General features: G+C 42.6%; 1 protein-coding gene across 1 annotated transcript in view; it reads right to left on the reverse strand.

The window, feature by feature from the left end:
- LHPP (phospholysine phosphohistidine inorganic pyrophosphate phosphatase) overlaps positions 1 to 22,695 on the reverse strand; it is a 164,024-nt gene that overhangs the window by 120,784 nt on the left and 20,545 nt on the right. Inside the window, exons 2-5 of the mRNA XM_090058265.1 lie at positions 17,596 to 17,783; positions 15,986 to 16,139; positions 3,695 to 3,758; positions 654 to 746 (exon numbers count right to left, since the gene is read on the reverse strand). Coding sequence (XP_089914391.1) covers positions 654 to 746; positions 3,695 to 3,758; positions 15,986 to 16,139; positions 17,596 to 17,783 — 499 coding nt within the window. The remainder of the gene's footprint in view (positions 1 to 653; positions 747 to 3,694; positions 3,759 to 15,985; positions 16,140 to 17,595; positions 17,784 to 22,695) is intronic.

Consider the following 22,695-nt stretch of genomic DNA (forward strand, 5'->3'; position numbering starts at 1 on the left):
TCACAGTTTAATTTTGCTTGCAAGGCCAAGAGTCTCTCCCTTCCTACTGAAATACTATCATCTGGCAGAGAAGAGGAAATGAGGGGGTGAGGAAAGGGAAGAAGAGCAGGAGAAAACTGGGAAAAGATGGGCACTTGAAGAATATGATACAGGGCAAAGGCAGGAAAAGGAATGTAGGAAGGAGGAAGTAAAAGAAAAGCAAAAAGGATCACAGCAAAAAACAACAACACAGAAACAATTTTGAAACAAGTTGCTGCCCATTCCAGGGGCTGAATTTCCTCCATTGTGATACTATACGGCTGTATTACTTAGTGGGCGAAAGATAACCCAGCAGGTCACCACAATCTGGTCAGGCTCCTCTCTAGTTAGCCAAAATAGTTTGGGGGGAGGGTATATTTTTGTCCCATAAATTATTTTTAAACACTACTTGTTAGATTTTTTTTTTAATTTCATAAGAATAAATTTCTAGGTGATGTAAATACTTCCCTGCAACGTGCAAAGTAATATCATGGAACGGCCATTGAACAAGACAGTGTGGGCCCAAACCTGGGGTCCACGTTCCATCAATCCCTCTCTTAGCTTCAATGAAAAATAAGGAAGCAGTGCCAATAACTGAACAGCAAATCCAATGATTATTGAACAGGGACTCTTACCTGCTGAGGTTCAACTCCCATTTCTGCTAAGGCTGACTGGAAAAACATTTTTGATGGCTTTCCCACTACCTCGGCTTGAATATCGCAGGCATACTGAAAAATAAAGGACAGAAATAGGACTGCATATTAGAAAAGGATTTGTTCAACTTCACAACCTCAGGAGATGGTATAAAATGTATGTGATTATTGATTGATGCCCTTAAGTAATGTAATAGATTAGTAGATGAAGATGACTAGCAGAAGGGCGATTGCTTTCTGTAAGGAGGAATATACTCCTGAAACATCTAGAACAAAGGTAGACAACACTTTGGTTGGAGTGCTGAAAAAATCACGGTGTCTACCTTGTAAGGTGCCAAGTGCCGGCATGCTAGAAAAACAAAATTGGGGTGGAGGATACATGGCAGGGCACGCTGCATATTAATATAGTTAATAATAATATATATATTTTTTTTTTTACAGTAAATATCAGGTTTTCTAAATTATATTTAGAAACCTGGTGACAATAAATAAAACTTCATATATTACCCTTTTTGTTGTATATTCTTTTTTTGTTAAGCATGTTGTAATGAGAGAGAGAAAAAAAAGAGAAAGAGGGAAAGAGAAAAAGAGAAGATGGAGAAAAAGACAAAGAAAGAAAAAGAAAAAAGAAGAGAAAGAAAAAAGACAAGAGTAAAAAGGAGAGAAAGACAAAGACAAAGGAGAGAAAAGAGAAGAAATAGAAAAAAGGAGAGAGAAAAAAGAGAAGAAAGAAAAAGAGAGAAGATGAAAAGAGAACCGGGAAAGAGGAGAGAAAAGAGAAAAAGAAAGATGGAAAGAAAGCAAAAAGAAAAAGAGAAAGAAAAAAGAAAAGAGGACAGAGAACAGAAGAAGAGAACAAGGAGAGAGAGAGAGAAAGAGAAAAATAGAAAAAGATAGGGACCTACCAAATTCATGGCAGAACATTTAATCTTGCAGGTTCCCCCGCGTGCCCCTCTGCCGCTGATTGGTGGAGGGGTCATGCTTGCAGCTTGCTCCTGATTCGCAGGGAGGCAAAAACTGCAGTTTTAAACTTTACACCATTTTTGAATCCCTATTGCTAGTTGGCTGAGAGGCTCTGGCAGCTCCACTGCGTGCTACTGACCAGCAGAGAGGCAAAATCAGTGCCACGTTTAAAACCGTGGTTTTTGCTTCCCTGATGATTCAAGAGGGAAACACCTGCAGCTGCTGCGGGGGAACCAGGGAGGTTGTTACGTAGTTTTATCCCCATTTAGCAAGCAACCCCAGGCTGGCAGCAGAGGCAGGGGGAAATGATGGGGCTGGGCTCTGCCATGGATATCGCGAGTCGGAGGGTGGAAGGGGCTGGGACCGGGGGGCTCATGCCCTGCTCGGCAGCTGGCCCCAGGGGTGGGCAGGGGGAGCAACAGCCAGAGCGCATGTGGCTTTGCCTGCCCACTGCATTGCTTCCAGAGTGCCCAAGCCACGATGCCGTGCCCCCGGGCAGGCAGGCTGCTGGCTGCCCCAGCACTTCTGGCATGGAAACCTAGCAGGGTTAATGCCGGTGGAGTTTGCCACTGTGGCCAATGGGCTCCAAAAAGGGAGGCATCCCCTACCCCAAGCAGTGCAGGCTCCCAACCTGAGAGGGTACAGGTCTCCCACGCCTGCCCACACACAAGCTCCCCTGCTACAAGTGCCAGCTCCCCAAGGCAGACAGCTCTCCCCACCCCCAGCCAGCCCGCCCTGCTTACAGTCCACAAGAACTGTACCTTGTTCTCAATTCATCAGGGAAGTGAAAACCACGGTTTTTAACGTGGCGCCTTTTTTGCCTCTTCACTGGTCAGCAGCAAGCACTGGGGCTGTTGGGCCCCTCGGTCAATCAATGGTGGGAAGACAAAAATGGCGCCAAGTTTAAAACTGCAGTTTTTGCCTCCCTGCCCATCAGGAGCAAACTGCAAGCACAGCTCCTCCATCAATCAGCTGCAGGAGCAGGGGGGCACACGTGGGGGAACCTGCAAGGTTAAAGGTGTTGCCACACACTCCACTTCTGCCATGAATTTGGTAGGTCCCTAGAAAAAGAGAAAGAACGGGGAAGGGAAAGGGGAGGAAGAAACTTTGAGGACAGCTGCCAGAGCCCAGCTGCCCCCCACCCCCAACAATGCAGGCGGTGTGGGCACTGGGTACACAAGGTAGTGCCCGCCGTTGCCACTTTCCCTCCCCCTCCCTGCCTCCCAAGTGTCGCAGCAGGCACCGAGGGCATAGTCAGGAGTACACAGGCTGCCCTCAGCCCTGTGTCTGAGTTTGTGATTGAAACCAAATGTCAAGGTTTAAAGGTTTTTTGACCCACTTCACCTCTTTTTAAAGGTTCATAGATTTGGTTTGGGCTTGAAAGCTTGTTTAGCTGGGGTTATATACCCATGCTTTAATAAATACAACTTTTCTAGCTAACAGGAAGCCTGTCTCGTCTATTATGGGTGGGCAAACTCAAAAGCTACACAGACATGAGCGATTCCCACCCCCAGCTCTACACTTAACCTGCCTTCCTGTTAGGTTCCAATCCTGCAATGGTTTAACCACATGCCTGTCTTCCATACAAGTAATCTTACCATGATTCATGAGATTAGTGGCATGCTTAAACTTAGGCATTCACTTAAGTGTCTTGCTTTTGGCTGTTAAGGCCAATGTTGTAGTCACAATGCCAAGACTTGCTTATAGCGCCCCCAAAATTGGGTGGGATAGCTAAGTGCCACCATCACTATAATTATTTCAAACCCATTTCTCATTTTATTCTTCTATTAGAGTTTTTAGTTTTGACTCCTTTTTCAACAGTCTTTCCTTAACATACACAAACCCAATACTATTAAAGTTCATGCTGCAACTTTTAGACACACAGTATAGGGGAACAAGGAAAAATAACCAGACATCCTTAGTCTGAAGCAACTAAGTTTAATTTGTGGAAACTTCCTTTCCCCAGGATGAATAATTATAGGAAAGAACTCATATTTATACCAGTTATTTTTTAAGCAAGGTGCATAGAGCAAGTAAGCATAATTCATGCTATAAAATACCTCTAATGCCTTCATGTACGCTCCAACATCAAGTTTCAGACCATCGGTTTCTTTATAATAGCGTCTGGAAATGAAAGTGATAAAATTCCAATGAAATAAAAGTGTTGGCAATTGAACATAAAAGAAACTATATTTTATTATTTCTGTGCCTATATAGATGTCCATATGGCTGTAACAAAAGATAAGTCATCAGAAATTCTAGGCCCTTAATTTAACACGTGGACATTAAGAACAGACTCTGTGAAATGATGCTGTGCACTAACCAGACTGCAGATCAAATGCAGGTCTGACATACTGGACACATTTTCACTGAATTTGGCCCCAGGTTTCTGCTTCTAAACTGGCGATCACTGAACACCCTCACAAAGGACAACAGCTGAAATTGTATGACAACAACTATACCTCTTACCTAAATAGAACCCAAGTATTATTTCAAGGGTAACCTTCCACATTCCTTCCCCCAGCCAGAAAATAAGTATTATAGCTAGATGCAAGCTATTTTACTGTACTAACAAAATACTGAATGGTTCAAAGTAGCATGACCAGTTTTTAAAGGGCTTTTTTGGACATTTTTCTTATAAATATATTAGGAGACAAAAGTCCAAAATATTTTTCTTATAAATCTCATAAGGAGATGAAAGACCAAAATATTAGGACTGACTTAAACAGAGTTATACAGAAATTACCACTCATGAGCACATCAGCTGATTTATTATAAATGCTTAGTCTGTCTGCTCCTATCATGTAGCAAATTAAGTTACATTGTGGCAACTTAACACTTTAATTAAGGGGCAAGCTGCCCAGGTTTAACTTCACTTAGTGTGGCACAGGAGTATGGAGATGAAACAGTTACAGTGAATTTAGGTGAACCACAGTCAATTATTCACCCCTTTAAATGGGTATAATTGTTTGTCCATCAACACTTTCTGCCTAGTTTGTTTGATTTAAAACTAAGATTTTCTGAAATCAGCATTTCAAATAATACAGAAGACAATTTTGATTTTAAGATGTAAAGAGTAATTACATGAGATGTTGCACTGGTTCCTCCTCCAAATAAAAAGTTTTGACATTTAATTTCAAGAAGCGGATCTATTGAGACTATTCTTTATAAGGAAAAGGACACACAACTAATATACATCCAGGAGATATAGAATGATCACAATCATTTAACACAGCCATTAATAAATGGAAATTTATATTTATTTGTATATCAGAGTCTCTAATAAATTGCTAGCAGAGAACTAGAAATAATGAGTATTGGTTAATACTGTTCTTGGTTATTCTGTTAATGGACAAATCAGTCCATAAGATTGTTCCAGTAGTCAGCTCAACATACACAGAAGCATTTTTCAAAACTTCTTGTTGAAAAAAGTGGGGTAGTTTTCTCAGGCTTTTCATGTCTACACTGACATCCTTTGAAAGTGTTCCTTCTAACCGCCTGGGGTCTTTTTCCGCTACATATGTATCTGTATTTACACACAACTTCATGCCAACTCACACAGACTATAAAAAATTAATGTTCACTGTAATAAAGACACAAGATCATAGCTTCTTTATTCAAAAGTTATATGAGAAATGGGAGAAAACATACATTTGTGTGCTGTTTTTAGAAATTATTTAGATACTCTCCTACAGTAGAGCAGACTATGTACATGGCTGTTTATAGAGGAGTACAGTGTGCTCAATGGATACCTTCTTTTACTGCTAACACTTGATGGGAGCATTAATGAACATATTTCAGGACAGAAGCCATATTAAAATGCACTAATTGCTCATATTTCAGTGGTTTTCTGTAATTTCTTATATTACCGTTCCTTAACTTCTGAAACCAGACATCAGGGCCAGGAAGAATATTATTCAACTTATTCAATTACATTCTGTTTGTTTAAACCAGCAGTGGACATGACTTCAAACAGTTATGCCTAGTTGGCTTAGTTTAAAATTACATTTTTCTGACATTGGCATTAAATGCAAGACAGCGGACAACTTTAATGTGCACTGCCCAGGTGTCAGTTATTAGCTTGCATGGCTCTCTAAAGCAGCAAGGCTGGGTCACCTCCCAAACACACAGAGCAGTTTTGATTAACAGGGGCCAGTTTGTAGCATGTTTCAATGATGCAATATTAGAATAGGTCCAAGTGTGTGCTCCAAAATTCTCACCCACGACGGAAAGCTTTTACAGTGAGACTACTATCCAGAAACTCTCCTCTGACCTCAGGACCTACTGTTCAATTTCTGTTCCTCATTTTACATCTCCAAATACATAAGTGGTTAGCACCAAACATCGTCGCATTTGTTTTGTGCCTGAAAATCTAACGCCTATTGCAAAATAATCCCATTGTCCTTCATTTATTAATTGGAATGCACACTGCAGGAGATACGCGAGATTGTGCCATTTCAGCCCCTCCTCTAACTAATAACAAACACTTCATATAAGTATTCTGTTGTTATTATTACTTCATGCTATTCATAGAATCATAGAAAATTAGGGTTGGAAGGGAACTCAGGAGGTCATCTAGTCCAACCCCCTGCTCAAAGCAGGACCAGCCTCAATTACATCATTCCAGCCAGAGCTTTGTGGAGTCAGGTCTTAAAAGCCTCCAAGAACGGGAATTCCACCACCTCTCCAGGTAACCTGTTGCAGAGTTTTACTACCTTCCTAGTGAGAAAGTTTTTCCTAATATCCAACCCAAACCTCCCTTAGTGCAACTAGAGACCGTCACTCCTTGTTCCGTCATCTGCCACCACTGAGAACAGCCCAGCTCCATCCTCTTTGGAACCCCCCTTCATGTAGTTGAAGACTGTTCTCAAATCCCCCAGCAGTCTTCTCTTCTGCAGACTAAGTCCAGTTCCATCAGCCTTTTCTCAGAAATCATGTGCCCCAGTTCCTAAACCATTTTCACTGCCCTCTGCTAGACTCTTTCCAACTTGTCCACATCCTTTCTCTAGTGGGAGAAGCAAAACTGGACACAGCACTCCAGATGTTGGTTCACCAGTGCAGAACAGAGGGGAATAATTACTCTCGATCTGTTGACAATGCTCCTCCTAATGCAGCTCAGTATGTCATTAGCCTTCCTGGCAACAAGGGCACATCGTTGACTCGTATCCAGTTTACTGCCCACTGTAACCTCCAGGTCCTTTTCTGCAGAACTGCTGCTTAGTAGGGTTGTGTGAAGCTTCAGTCGCTGATTCATTTCAGAGGAGATTCAGCAGCCAAATCTCTCAATCTGAATCAAATCCAGAAACCCATTAAAAGCTCCAAATTCAATCTGAAGCTTCTGAATCAATTCGGAAATTTGGAGAGATTTGGAGATTCAGATCTGCCACGGGGAGACAGGCACAGCTGGGTGGCTGCAGGTTCTTCTGTGGCTCCTCTGGCTGTGCCTGCCTCTCTCTGGGTGGGGGGAGCCGCAGGAGAAGCCCCCATGGCTGCCCTGCCCGGCCCCGGCACCCGCCCAGCCCCAGCCTACTCCTGACACTTAAAAAAAAGCCCTGCACCCACTGGCTGCAGCAGAGGCTCTGGGGCCTCCTGGCAGAACCCCCTGAGCAGCCCCCGCTCCCCAATTGCCCCTCCACGTGGCCTCACCCCTCATGGTCCCCCTCGCCCCAGCAGTTCAGGAATAAAAAAAGACAAAAAACTGCACTAACTGGCAGTAGCAGAGGCTGTGGGAGCTCTGGGGCCATGTGCCAGAGCCCACCCACACAGCCCCTGCTCCCCGCTCTCCCACCCCCTGCCCAGCCCTGCCCCACCTCCGGTGGCTGTCCCTGCCCAGCCCCAGAATCCCAGCAATTAAAAAAAAAAAAGCCCCACACTTACTGGCTTTGGCAGCAGTGATTGGGGGCCTCTGGGGACTCATGGCAGAGCCCCCCACACACAACCTGGGGCAGTGGGGGGCAGCAGGGATTCTCCCTCCCTGCCTGGCACCCATGCAGCACCTGCCCCATGGCGCGGGTGCAGCGCAGCTCAGCAGGGTGCCACACACTTTTTTTTAAGGGCTGGGAGGCCGGGGCCAGGTGGGGGATGGGGCCGGTCAGGACAGCCATGGGGACTTCTCCCACAGCTCCCCTCACCCAGGGAGATGCAGGCACAGCTGGAGCAGCCACGGGAGAACCTGCAGCTGCCCAGCTGTGCCTGTCTATCTCCGGCTCATCCAAATTTCTGAATCAGCACCGAATCTCCAATTCTGATTCAGCCAAATTGAATGGGAACAGGGATTTGAAGCACCGAATCTAATTACTGCTCTCCAAATTGGCCAAATCTGAATTGAATACTTCCCTATTCACATGGGCCTGCTTAGCCAATTGGTCCCAAGCCTGTAGTGGTACATGGGATTGTTCCATCCTAAGTCCAGGACTTTGCACTTGTCCTTGTTGAAGCTCATGAGATTTCTTTTGGCCCAATCTTTCAATTTGTCTATGTCACTCTGAATCCTAGCCCTACCTTCCAGCATATCTACATCCCGCAGTTGATGTCATCCACAAAATTGTTTAGGGTGGAATCCATCCAATCTTCCAGATTGTTAATGAAGATATTAAATAAAACCCTTCAATTATGGGTTAAAATTAAGTCCTGAGCAATTTCAGGGCACAAATGGATGCATGTTATCTTTGCAAAAACACTAATATTGAGGATATGTGTTGTGAACCAATTGCTGGACATGCTAAAGTCCAACGGGACATTTCTACACAAAAAGAGAAAACTGTGTGGTTATGAACTAGTTAAATGGAAGCCAGGATGAAACTGTCAACAGTCAAAGATGACATTTCTCTGACAGAAGTGGAATAGCGACAAAACTGATCTCAAATGGTATTCCAAGGAGATTCATAATATGCAGACTGCAACTGCAAGTTGCCAGTGCACTCTGTGATTGCAACAGGGTGCTCCAACTTTTCAAACGATGTGACATAACTAGAATTGGAGTCAAACCTCGAATTTTATACATTAATGAAACTCTCAGCTTTACTAAATTTGGATCAATGAGATACAAATCACACCCACACTTTGTGTGATTCAGACTGAAAGAAAACTAGATGGCAGCACTGACAATCCAACCAAAATAGTAGCATAGGAGAAACCCCCCCCCACTGATATAAATTGTTTTTGACCCATTTACTTTAATTAGCCAGTGCCAGCCTACATCAGCTGAGAACAGAACCTAAACCTATTCCCAGTCTGGTTATTCAGGATTTTCCCTTTGCGTTAATGGGAGAGGAGACAGGCTGAGAGGGGGAGATGAATCACAATGTGACATGGAGTGGTCATGAATCTGATCAAGAAATTATGCTTTTGTTTTTCCGCTGTTTATTGTTGTTATTTTCAATACTATAAAAAATTTCAACATAGAGTAAATAGAGCAACTCCATAAATAATAAAAACCTGGGCCCTTTTCAGAGTATGAAAAGAATTCCAATTAAAGTTTATTATCCAGTAAGAAAAATCAGATCGCTCTGTTAAAAACAGTTAGCCCAGAAGTTATTTTTAAAATCCTTTACTTGTTTTCAAACTGCAAATGATTTATTTTATTGTATTAACAGGACAAGCAAATTGCAAGTCATCATAACTACATATCCAGTACAAATATTTATATCAAGACAAAATCACTAACTGTGCTTCTTTTTGTTCTTTCTAAAAAAAAAAACACTTGGTACCCTGAAACTCAATATTATTTAGTGCCTTTATATTGATTTATTAAAATAAAAATTCACATTAGTACCAGTATTTAAAGCTTTTCTGATCAGGCCAAAGACAGGTCCCTATATGGCAGGAAAAAAATTTAGGATGAGCAGTCAGATAAGATTTTATGCCTTATCCTTCTGCCATTTTCGATTATTCAGCACAGCCTCCCTTTAAAATGACCACTTGACCTTTGCTAGAACAGCCATTAACCTTCTATAGTCTAGCGTAAACAGCTTAATTTTCTGACAGTGGCATGACAGAAGAAATTACAAAGCCAATTCCCACTCTCAGCCCAAAACAGATGCTAAATGTAAATCACTCCACTTTCTGGAGGACGGCATTCTGCTTCAGTGACTCTGACACTCTTGCTTTCTAGAGAATGAACTAAAATTTTAGCAGAAATCATCCTTTTTGCTTCAAGGTGTGTTTTTTAATTTTTTTAAAATTATTCTAATTCTACATGTGAATGGTAAAAGCAGCTCATTGCTGCTTTTTAGATGGTGCTTTTCTCTAAACAAAAAGTTGTATCATTCTCTCATATCATTTCCATTTTCGGGGCATTAAAACTTATCTGTCAGGCTAGCTAGTTTAGAAAGGACTACAGAATTCATGTTTGTATTATCAAAGTCTTGATTGTATAAATAGGCTCAAAGTGAAATCTCAACAGACTGAATTGGAACATTTTATTTTATAAGAAAGCCTTTGAAAAAAATAATGGTTTGCTTTTTTAAGATGACATAAATAATAAATATACATAGGATTTAGAAGCTTTAATGTTCTAACTTTGCTGATCTCTAATGTAGCATTATTCCATTTTTGACCTTTAAAGGATAATATTATTTGACACAAACAGCTTATTTCACGTAAATAAATCTTGTTGGCTCAGAACTTTCCTCTTTATTCTTCTCACGGAAAAAATTGTAGGAAATTTTGCACGTATTAGAGAACCAGAGCACATGTGTCATGTGTGCCAACACAATGGATTTCAACTGCTCCTTCTAGCTGATAAGCTCTACTCCAGTGGATCAATAATCCACAAGCTAAGAAGGTTTCTCATGGCCATTATGGTCTGAAAAAAAGTTGTCGCTACAGTCTCAGGCCAATAATGCACATTTTTAAAAAATCTATACATTGCACAACAGATAAGAACAGCTTCTTTAGACCATTTGCTAGGTCACTACTGAGGTTTAATGTTAAAAACTTAGAAATAGTAATAACGAATCAGCATTATGAAGTGTTTTACATTCCATATCGGATTTCCCTACCCACCTTGAAAAAAAGGAAAAAGGAGGATTTAAAGAATTATAGTCTAACTTGAATACCTGGAAAAACACTGGAGCACATCATCAAACAATCCATTTGTAAACACCTAAAGGTTAACATAGTGATAAGTACCAGTCAACATGGATTCGTCAAGATGAAGTCATGCTTAATCAACTTGATTTCCTTCCTATGGGCTTTGCAGATGGGGTGAAGCAGTTGATATGATAGCCCTCTACTTTAGTGAGACTTTTCACACCGTCTCCCATAACACTTTCATTGCTAAGCTACGGAAATATGGTCTGGATGAAGCTACATTAAAGCGGATGCATAGCTAGTCGGATAATCATAGTCAAAGAGTAGTCATCAATCATGCAGACCCTGCTACATGTTCGGGTAAAGGCGCAATGGGATCTAATGCACAATTCACACAATCACACCTCCTGCTATACCACACACGTGGCAGGAGGTGTGGTTGTCAGATCATGTATTAGATTCCATTGTACCTTATCGCCAGAGCAGGGGAAGCCTGATCCTGGGCTCCCCTTGCACTTACAAAAAGCAAGGTCCCATGACTGGGAGCCCCACACACCCCAATTGAGGGGCTCCCAGTTGTAGGGGTGCCCACACCCCCCCAGGGCTGCAGCAATCTCCCTGCCCCAGGGCTGTGGGAAACCCCTCAGTCGGAGGATCACCGCAGGGAGATCTCCCTGCCTTGGAAGTGTGGGAAACCCCAGGGGCCAGAGAGGATCACCACAATCCTCTGGCCCCAGGGGTTTCCCTGCACTGCCAGGACAGGGGTAATGTGAGATCCCTGGACCCTGGGGATCGCAGCTGCCATGACCCCTAGGGCTTGCGGGTGCATGAAATCCCAGGACTCTGTCACAGTCCCTGGGGCTCAGAGGTTTTACATTGGGCATGATGCACCCCTGTGGCTGGGAGCCCCATCAGCTAACAGGGCTCCTGGGTGCAGAGGAGACCCTGTTGCATGTGCAAATTCAAGTTGGACAGCAAGCAGCTACAAAGTCAGCACACACTTTTGAGGTCTAACTTCACAGTTGCTTGGAGCCTTTTGTCATGTGATAGCTACTTTTCAGAAGTAACTAGTTTCTAGGTAATTGAACAATTAACTAGTTAATTGCACAATACCTGTAATGTGCAGAGGGGGCCATGGTATCAGACTAGAAGGAGGTATCAAATTGGGCTCTCAAGGGGTTGGTCTGGGTTCAGTATTTTTCAATATGTTCATCAACAGTCTGGAAAAAAATATGTGTACTCTTAAATGTATGTATGATACCTAACTGGAGAGTAAGAAGACACTTTAGAAAACAGGATTAGAATTTAAAATGATTTTTTTAAACTAGAAAAATTATCTAAATTAGCTAGGATGATACTCAGTTAAACTAAGTACAAAGTACTCAGGACAATTAAATGTCCAATGCAAAATGGTGAACAACTGCTAAGGACAGAATACTACTCAAAAGGGCCTGGGGAATATAGCGGATAGCAGCCTGAATATGAATCAACAATGTAATGTTTTGGCAACCCCCCACAAAAACCAATAGCATAGTGGGATGTATTAACAGGTGTATTGTATGCAAGCCAAGGGAAGTGACTCGGGAGGGTTGGGGAGGACTGGGTTAGAGAGCTTCTGGAGGGGCTGGACGTGTTCAAATCAGCGGGTCCAGATGCTCTCCACCCCAGGGTGTTGAGGGAGCTAGCAGGGGTTATCGCAGGGCCTTTGGCACGGCTTTTCGAGCACTCATGGTGTTCAGGCCAGGTGGCAGATGATTGGAAGATGGCCAACGTTGGAAGGTCCCCAACTTTAAAAAGGGAGGAGGGAGGACCTGGGCAACTATAGGCCCGTCAGTCTTACCTCAATCCTACGGAAACTCTTTGAGAAGATCATCAAGAAGCACATCTGTGATGGTCCAGCTTCAGTGATGATTCTCAAGGGCAACCAGCATGGTTTCATTAGGGACAGGTCATGTCAGACCAACCTGATTGCCTTTTACGATCAGGTAACAAAAGCATTGGATGCAGGTATCTCCATGGACATAGTCTTTCTGGACTTCAGCAAGACCTTTGACACCGTCTCCCACCCATCCTCATTAAAAAACTAGGTGACTGTGGCATTGATGCCTACACAATCAGATGGACTGCAGATTGGCTGAAGGGTCATGCTCAGAGGGTGGTGGTGGATGGGTCATATTCGACCTGGGGGGAAGTGGGCAGCGGAGTCCCCCAGGGCTCGGTCCTTCGGCCCGCGCTGTTCAATTTCTTTATCAGCGATTTGGACGATGGGGTGACAAGCAACCTCTTTAAATTTGCTGATGATACCAAAATTTGGGGTAGGGTGAGGTGAGCACGCTAGTACAGAGGGAAAGACTGCAGCAAGACCTCGATAGGTGACAGGGGTGGGCTAACAAAAACAGGATGCGTTTCAATACTGACAAGTGCAGGGTGCTGCACTTGGGCAGTAGTAACCAGCAGCACACTTATAAGATGGGAAACTCCCTTCTTGAGAGCATGGAGGCAGAAAGAGATCTAGGAGTCATTACTGACTCCAAGATGAACAAGGGCCGACAATGCGAGGTCACGGTTGGCAGGGCTAACTGGACCTTGTCGTGCATCCACTGGTGCATCTCAAGTAGGGCCAAGAAGGTGATCCTCCTCCTCTACGCGACACTGGTCAGGCCACAGCTGGAGTACTGCGTCCAGTTCTGTGCGCCCCACTTCAGGAGGGATGTGGACAACATTGAGAGGGTCCAGAGGAGGGCCACCCGCATAATCTGGGGACAACAGGGCAGACCCTACGAGAGACTGCAGGATCTGAATCTGTTCACCCTTCACTAGGGGGACCAGAAGGGTTTGGGAGAGACCTTGTTTCCCCGAGCGCCCCCAGCATAACAAAGAATAACGGCCAGAAGTTGTTGGAGAGGAGGTTTAGATTAGACATCCATAAGAACTACTTCACGGTCAGGGCGGCTAGGATCTGGAACCAACTCCCCAGGGAAGTGGTGCTGGCTCCTACCCTGGGGGTCTTTAAGAGGAGGCTTGATGCCTACCTAGCTGGGATCATTTGAGCCCAGTTTTTTTAATTCCGCCTTGGCAGGGGGTCGGACTTGAAGATCTACAAGATCCCTTCTGACCCTACTTCTATGAGTCTTTAATTTCATTCAGTACTGATGAGGCCTCAGCTAAAGCACTGTGTTCAGTTTTGGACAGTGCATTTCAAGAAAGGCATGGATGTATTGAAAAGAGTCCATTGAAGAGCAACAAAAATGATTACAGGTCCAGAAAAAATATGTCATATAAAGAAAGGGTAGATGAACTGGGTCTATGTAGTTTAGAGATAAGACAGTGACTTGATAACACTTAAGATACAAAGAACAGTTAGTTTACAGAGCATGGTAATCAATTGTGCTCTGGGTTCCCAAAGTAAGGACAAATAACAAGCTTAAACTGAAAAACGGGAGATTGAGGTTGGATACTACAAAGACCTTTCTCCCTACAAAGCACTGGAACAAACTACCTAGAGAAGTTACTGTCCTTGGAATTTTTCATTTTTTGTCTAGGGTGGTCTGGACGCGACTGATTTTGCCTTGTGCAGAGGGTTGGACTATATGTCCTTTTGAGCGTTTCCAGCCCTATTTTTCTATGATAGTAACTGAAGAGCTCACAGAGATCTAGTATGCTCCGTGGCTACTTCCAAGGGGAAGCAAAGGTAGAAAGCTTATTTTGAGCTTCAGCCAGCCAAGGGCAGGTACCCTGTGCTGGAGAGACTACCAAGTTATAATATCCTCGGGAAAGACATGGGGGAATGCACACTGAGCATGCTCAATTCATAATCCCGCATTTTAATTGGGAGTGAACTCTACTATGTTTGATTGATATGCCAATGACTTCTCCCTGGCTGCCACCAGACTGTTGTTTAGGTGCCATACATCATCTCCCAAAATTAAAGGTAAAGCTGTGAAGTCTGATATTGTAAGACTCATCATGAATAAGTAAATCTGGGCCTCTGAAATCCTTCAGGATATAACAAAACTTAGGTTTATAACAAAACTTACAGCACTATAGCAGCTGTACCCTGCCCTACTTCACACCTAGGACTGTATTTAACAATCCACCTGCTGTAACAAGTAACTGGTTCTGGTTTCTAACCTCCAATAGTCAAACTCTCAAGCTACTTTAGTGAAACCAATTTCTTTTCTACATGGTTCTCACAGCTCAGACTGGCACCCAAACAAGATAAAGGGAATCTTCTAAGCCAGGGGTCAGAAACTTACGGCTCACTGGCCACATCCAACCCACAGAGCCTTTTGTTCCAGCCTGCAGACATGCGGCCTTGGTGCTTTTGGCTCCCTTGGGCCTCAGCAGCAGTGAGTGGGGCTTCAGCACGTGCTCGCACAGGGCAAAGTGGCAGCAGTGAGTGCAGGAAAAGATGGCAGCAGCAGGTACTTTCCCCATGCTAGTGGTGGGTGCCTTCCCCAGGCTGGGTACCAGAAAAGCACCCACTGCAGGCACAGAGACAGTGCTTGCCATTTCCACTTTTCCCTACACTGCCTCGGGGAAAGTACCCACCACTGGGGCGGGGAAAGCACCTGCTGCTGCCACCTTCCCTTGCAGGATCAGGCACTCCATGTCCTCTGACCCAAACTGAGTCAAATTTGGCCTACAGCCTTAAAAAGTTGTGAAACTCAAAAGGAGGGAAAGGAGGATGCAGGTAAAGTAGACAGGAGTGCGTTGGATACAAAGAGGAACTATTTTGACACTTTGATGGGTTTTGGTTTAGGCCCTGAGTAAGTAATGTGGAACTTGCATTTTGGGTAATCTAGTGTCCACTATGCCGCATCTTTCTTTTAAAACTAGAAAAATAACTCAGGCAACTTTATAGTAACTTGGAAGCTCAAATCCTATTTTCAAAAGTGACTTATAAGTCTGAATCTTATTTAAAGTCTATGAGACTTAGGCTCCTAAGCCACTTATGGTTTTGGAGAATTATATTCCTTTTTCACTTGTACAAGAAAGCTGAGCTGGCAAGCAAACTGTCTCTGAACAGGGAGAAGGAAGGAGCAACAACAAGTACATTCTTCTGCTAAAGAGCCCTTCGTCAAACATCTGATCCAGTCACTTACTTTTCACCGTATACCAGCAGGTGCAGCACTGGCTCTAAGCACTCTATACACACAACTGTGGAGATTTTCGAAGCCTGCTTTGGGACACAGTTACACAAACTAATATAATGTGTTGTGCAGCTTGGATAAAATGGGATAGTTAAATGAAAAAAGACTAGGAGAAGTATACAAATATGCAGGCCTAGGTGTTCTAACTAAGAGCACTTAACTCACCCTCTTCCGAGTGATATCAGAATGGGATTCTCCAATCCAATCAGAACACGGAAAGCTTCATTGAGATTTTTGTAGGAAAAATTGTCTGCAGCATCTCCAAGTACCACACAGTTTGGGTTTCCTTTATCAAGCTGATCAAATTCGGGAACAAGATCTAAGGAGGAAAAAGAAACGCAAATCCCACGTGTTTTCGGAACCAACTCAAGTGCGTGTTATCCAGCAGGTCTGGATAACCCTACAACGACCTTTCACTCCTGACTGACTCCCACTAGCAGCTGATTGTTGAGACTTTTCTTCCATTATCCACCATGGAGAAGAAAGAAAGCAAAATGAGCCACAAAATACCTGGGGAAAAGGTTAGCCAACATGCTTTATTCCCCCACCCCAACCTAATGCCCATCTACCTCCTACCTACTCAGTGCAATTTTATCCCAGTACATTTGTACTCAAGGCCCCTGAAAACACAGTTACAACTCTCAATGAGTTCAATGGCAGACACAGACCATGAAGATCAGGATTTGGTGTAAAATATGCTGCAGGAGTGAAATTTTGCCATCATAAGAGCCCTGGGAAATCTCCATCATAGCGGAACTCCATAAGGGAAATGTGGAGGGGACCAAAGGCTCCATGACTGTGTGGAGCCAGTGGCTACAAACTCCTGTGCAGGTGATATACAGGGTGACAATCCTTACTCCATCCCTAGGGCTGAAGGACTGAGATGGGGATTCTGTTCCCACATAATACACATGTTCCTCCAGCTTGGTGCAAAGGCAGGAAGAGTGAGCTTCACCCTAAGTACAAAACTTTTTCTAGACAGAACGTCCTTCAAGCTAATAAACATGGTCTCTACCTGTTTAGGCATACTCATTGAATCCAAATATTGAGTTGGTTTAATCTTCAGAGAGGATGGCAAATCATACATATATTCTGCATATAGTATCCAGCTCTATTTCAGAGCAGAGGCTGAGACCATCTGGTCAACAAATCTGAAACAGAACTGTTTGAACTGCTGAGCTTTTAAATACTTCTACTTCCAAATAATGGGCGGGCTACTTCTAAATAACTCTTGCTCCTTGAACAAGAGCTGAGAACAAATCCTCGCCTTGTGAAATTGAATTTCTGATGGACTAGATTCATGCATCCCAGTTTCCTTATCCACTTGCTCAGAGAAAAGACGCGTGGGAAAAGGGAGAAATACTCATTAAGAAGAGCTATCTCCAAAGCCAGCATCTCAGGATTGGACTGGTCAAGCAGGGGAATGTTTCTTTAATTTGCCTAATACTGTTTTATCATTACAGGCCTTGATCTAAAGGAACAAGGTTTCGATAGCTATGTTTTTCTATTGAATCCACTAATGTACAGATCTCAAAGTATTTTAATGGGGTAGCACAACTGCAAATGAGACCTGGATGTACTGATATTACTCCAGCTACATTATGGAATGGACTTGAAGAGTTTTGTCTGTCAGGGAAACACCAGCTGGAAGTTTTCATCTTCCCACTCCTTTCAACAAAGGTACTATTTTACTTGACCAAAACTGTTTTTTGTGCCATGGTGTACTGTGCTGTCTACCTCTCCTAGAATCCAGGCTTCATGGAGCGCGGTCTCACCATCATGGACGAGGAGATGTGGCCTCAGGTTGCGCTCCTTCAGAATGCGGCAGGCTGCTGGTGCTGGGGCAGTGACTTCGGAGACTAAAATGTCAAACCCCAGGCGCTGGAGCTTCTCCACAAATTTTTCTCGAGTTGCCTGAGTTTCGTTGGTGCAGAACCGCAGCTTGAGACCAGACGCTTTGAGCCTGTCATGAAAAATAAGCAGTCATTAAAGCAAAGTGGGCAGAGAAGTTGGGAGTGAAAGATTTATCAGTGCAAAGCCCATATATAATCAAGGCAGGAAGGAGAGGGATTAACAACATTTTAAGCACAGGTGCATAAAATTTGGAATATTATTTAGCCGTAATGTAGTGCAACAAAATTGTTCAGCACTTTAGAAGCACATGTGAAGAAAAGGATCTTACCAGAAAAAGCCTGGAAAGAAACGCAGGCAATTATAAAACAAATGAAGAGCTGCAGTGACTGTAAAGCAGACACAGGCTATCACTGTGGGGTACTTTTAGCCCCAGGTTACATTGACTTCACAGCTCTCAAGCTGTGAGCCATTAATGGTGGAAGGACATCACAGAGCAGAAGCCTCGTGATGCATGATACCTAAAGACTGCTGTCCCAGTGCAGAAAGTTTTCAGAACCAAACAGGACTGGATGGGGAATGAGTTTGGTTTAGCTCATTTTAGTGGAGGCTTGCAGAGCCCCTTCCCTGGGGGGACACTAGCTCGAAGATGGCAGTGCAAGCAAAGCTTGCCTTCCCTTGCAAGTAAATTAGTTTCAAATAAACAAGCCTTCCATGCATCAACAGAGGTAAAGGTAGTCCTCTATCATTTAGTCTTTAGCAAAGAGAAAAGCAGCCATGAACCAAGAGCATTACATAGCCATAATTACAAAGGTTAGCATGCTCTAATCTTGCTTTAGCATTTTAAGTTGGATTTTCACCTTTCCACTTACTGAACATCTGTTCCAATGATCAACACGATTATAGCTATGGAATTACAATGCACTGGAGTTACCACGTTATATAATAAAGTAATATTGCTCTGGCAAGACAACTGCCTTATGTCACAAAAGTGGCACTCATATCAACATATGCATGAGTGCTGTAGCATTCACAGTAGAACCTCTACCCCGACACCTGTGCTATTATTCCAATATTATAAAAGCCTAAATCTGTCTGTCTGTCTGTCCATAACGCTTTATTCATGCTCTGATTGGCTGTCTCGGCAGCCCGTCATTCTTGATGGGCAACTGGCTAGTTTAGAATAATAAAAGCCTAGAATAACAAGGATGGAAGGAACTTCAGGAGTTCATCATTTGTTGGGTTTCAATGAGGCTGCAACTCTGTAAAAAGCAGGTCACTTCAATTAACTCTTTAATCTTTCTGAATATGTGTGTGTAGAGCACAGAGGCATCGCAGCCAGCAGATACAACGCTGAACTGGAAGGAAAGAAACAAGGATTATACTACATGTTCATCACTGAGATCTGCTGTGTGGAGACCTTTCACTTCTCCAAGTCTTTGTTCCCCCACCTACAGGCATGACGGCAGCACACTTTGCATAGCATTGTAAATCAAAAGAAAGTGTTGTTATTATATAGGCACAATTATCATTTATGATTATTCTGAGTTGCTATAAGCCTCTATCTAGACTCTATTGCAGTTCATGGCTCTATCCTGTGACATAAAAATGGAGAATAAGATTTTCCAAAAGTGATTAGTGACTTGGGTTTTCTCAAGTTGTCATTGTCATTTTGAGATGTCTCAGAAAGACCCATTCTCGGATACTCAATACTTCCAGAAATTAAAGTGCCTCAAGGCTGGTATCCCAAAACAGAGATCTACAAAACCATGAGCTGCTTACAACAGTGACCAAAGAGGATGAGTTAATACGGATTTATGCCTAAATGTAAGGCTACCCGAGATTAATTTGGGGCTAAGTTTATACATTGCTATCCAATGGTTGTGAACTTCTCCAGAAAGAGAAGAAAGATGAGGAAGAGTTTATCTATTAGAAAATTCTCTGTGGCCCTTCTCACAATGACAAATTGTATGTGTTATTCTCCAGTGAGGAAGTTCAGAGCAGTTTAAAATAAACATCAAAGCCAGTTAGAGAAAACATATTTGAGGCAGAAGTGTCCATCAGAAAGACTTCTTAGAAATCGGATCCTAATGTAGGGTGCCCTCTCACATTTTAACAGTGTGCCAATGTCTTTTTCAATAACACAGGTGATTCATTTCTTTCTTATTATTTGTCTTTCCTAATCATAGGTATGTGAATTATCAATTACATTTAGTGGTTAATTGCCCTTCATAAAGATAGCTTTTCTATTTTAAATTAGGCAGTTAATATATTGTAACTAATAGCATCCACTTGTACATTATAAATATATCTTCATTGATTGGTGCAGTAAATGTGAGATTCACTCACAAGTTAATGAAGCAATTGAGTGAAGAAGTGCAGGGTGTACCCAGGGAATAATTATTGTTAATGAATTATGATGTGACCTTCTCAGAACAATGAACAATTGGTGTGACAGTTAGATGACAGTATTTTGCACCTGTTATTCCAAAGATGGTTTCAGATGCAGTTAAAAGGCAAAACAATGCATTCTAAATACACAAGTAACTTTAGGGAATGTGCCATGTGTAAAGCAATCTTGTTTTAAATGCAAATTATATCGTCACATTCTTAGGGAAAAGCTCATGGTTCATATGTGCCTGCACCATGGTTGTAAGATGAGTAAGAGTCTTCTGTTTAGCTCCGTAAAGGTTAATAGAATGACCTGTAGAACAAAGTAAACCTATAAAAACTGCATGCACAAAAGACAAACCTCTCACAGGTTCTGATGAATCCAATAACATTTATTAGATGGCTTACAGAATATGAATACTTTTTTTTCCTCTTAGCCTTCAAACAAACAATCACTCCTTTTACAATAGTAGTTTTCAACCTGTTTCAACTGCAGACACCTACAAAATTCTGAATGGAGATATGGACCCCTTTGGAAATTTCAAATGGAGGAGAGGACCCCTTTGAATTGTAAATGTAGGCATTCACATACTTTTGATTGATCAGAGTTATCCGTCATGGATCCCTTAGGCATAGTCCGCAGACCCCCAGAGGTCTACCGACCACTGTTTTAGACTATTAGAAGAAAAATACAGCTATGCTTATTAAACTGATAACCATACTAGAGGCAATCAAACTATATCCAACAATACTTCTATCAACCTCATGTGTTGGTGAGTAGTAACATTTGTTGTCTCATGATTAATAAGAGTAGAGACCAACCAAATACATCTTAATATTGATATCACCAGAAGAAGACATGGGATTCTACAGACTATAGGATAAATTCTGCAAAGAACTGAGTAATTTGGTCAGAAAACAGGTCTTTTTCATGGATCATTTTAATCAAAAAGCAAAAAAAAAAACCTCTCCAAAACATTTTGGTGAGAAAATACAAAACTAAACATTTTGATTCAGAAATGCTGCCATAATATATCATGGCAGGTGTCCACTTTGTGTCCCTCTTCTCCATTATAGGCTGGATTTCCTGGTCAGAGACTACATTAAAGTCAAGTCAGTGTTTCGGGTTTTGGCCCCAAGATAAAAAGTTGCCAGGTTTCTGCTGTTCAGTTTTTTAAACAAAAAAAATCCAAATCTGTTACAAAAAGAGCTTTTTATGATTTTTTAAAAACTAGTTTAATAAAAAAAGCCCATCTACCTTTGAAAAACAGTTTTCTGAAGGAATTTGTTGGGTTTTTTTTAATAGTCCTAAACTCTCTTGCCCCAGTTTAACTTCTAATGCTAAGCAGCTCTACTACTGTCATGGTAGTTGTTAACAGCATGCCCACAGTGGGAGGGATTTTTCTTTGAATGTTCGTTTTAGTGAGTATTCAGTGACTGATGACTTTGTCCCTAGCTATTACAGATATCAACTCTGACAATTAAAAAAGGATGGACTTCACAGACATTCCATTTACCCGCATGCTCTGGGGACAGCAGGGCAGACCCTACAAGGAGAGACTGCGGGACCTGAACCTGTTCAGCCTTCACAAGAGAAGGCTGAGGGGAACCTGGTGATCGTCTATACACTCACTAGTGGGGACCAGAAGGGTTTGGGAGGGACCTTGTTTCCCCGAGCGCCCCTGGCATAACAAGGAATAATGGTCATAAGTTGTTGGAGAGGAGGTTTAGATTAGACATCCACAAGAACTACTTCACAGTTAGGGTGGCTAGGAGCTGGAACCAACTTCCAAGGGAAGTGGTGCTGGCTCCTACCCTGGGGATCTTTAAGAAGAGGCTTGATGCCTACCTGGCTGGACTCATTTGAGCCCAGTTTTTCTCCTGCCCAGGCGAGGGGTTGGACTTGAAGATCTACAAGGTCCCTTCTGACCCTGCTTCTATGATTCACTCAAGGGATCCCACTGAAGTCAATAGTGAAACTTCTTTTGGGTTTTCATGGGACAAGGAAATCAGTCACCTGTGGAGTTGCTGAAGGTCTGTATTTGTTGAACCCAAGATGCCATGCAAAGTGAATGAATACTACATTTGAAGTCACTGCCCCTTGGCAGGCAAAGAGAAATGAGAACCTGCGTGGTACTGCGTTAGTTCAGCAATCAGCAATCAAATGTTCTAAGAACCTGCCCTAAGGCAAGTTACAGTGATCTTTAGTGCCAGCAAGTTTGTGGGACCTCAGGGGCAAGAGGAAGTAGGATAAAAGTAGAGATTAATTTGATGTACAATAACATTTCCACAAATTCAACCATACTATTTACAGAACAACCCATTCAAGAATTTACCTTGGAATAAAGGTATTAAACCTTCCATTAATAAAATGGAACATACTACAGCACGCTTTTGCAACATTTATAGCTGAATTATAATTATTGGCGCTACAGTGGCATGCAGAAAAGCCCAATCAAAGGCTACAAGTATGTCACATACATCATAACTATGACAATGGTTTGATTTAAACTTTAAAGATGCTGGACCTCACAACTAACGTGCGTTCAAGCTGTGCACACAAACAAGCAGCAAGTCTTTAACTACGTCGTACCATGAACAGCTTGGACATTTTTGACACTTTCTGTGGATAC

Source organism: Crocodylus siamensis, chromosome 7 (genome assembly GCF_052110815.1).
Source record: "Crocodylus siamensis isolate JL-2025a chromosome 7, ASM5211081v1, whole genome shotgun sequence".
Taxonomy (NCBI): domain Eukaryota; kingdom Metazoa; phylum Chordata; order Crocodylia; family Crocodylidae; genus Crocodylus; species Crocodylus siamensis.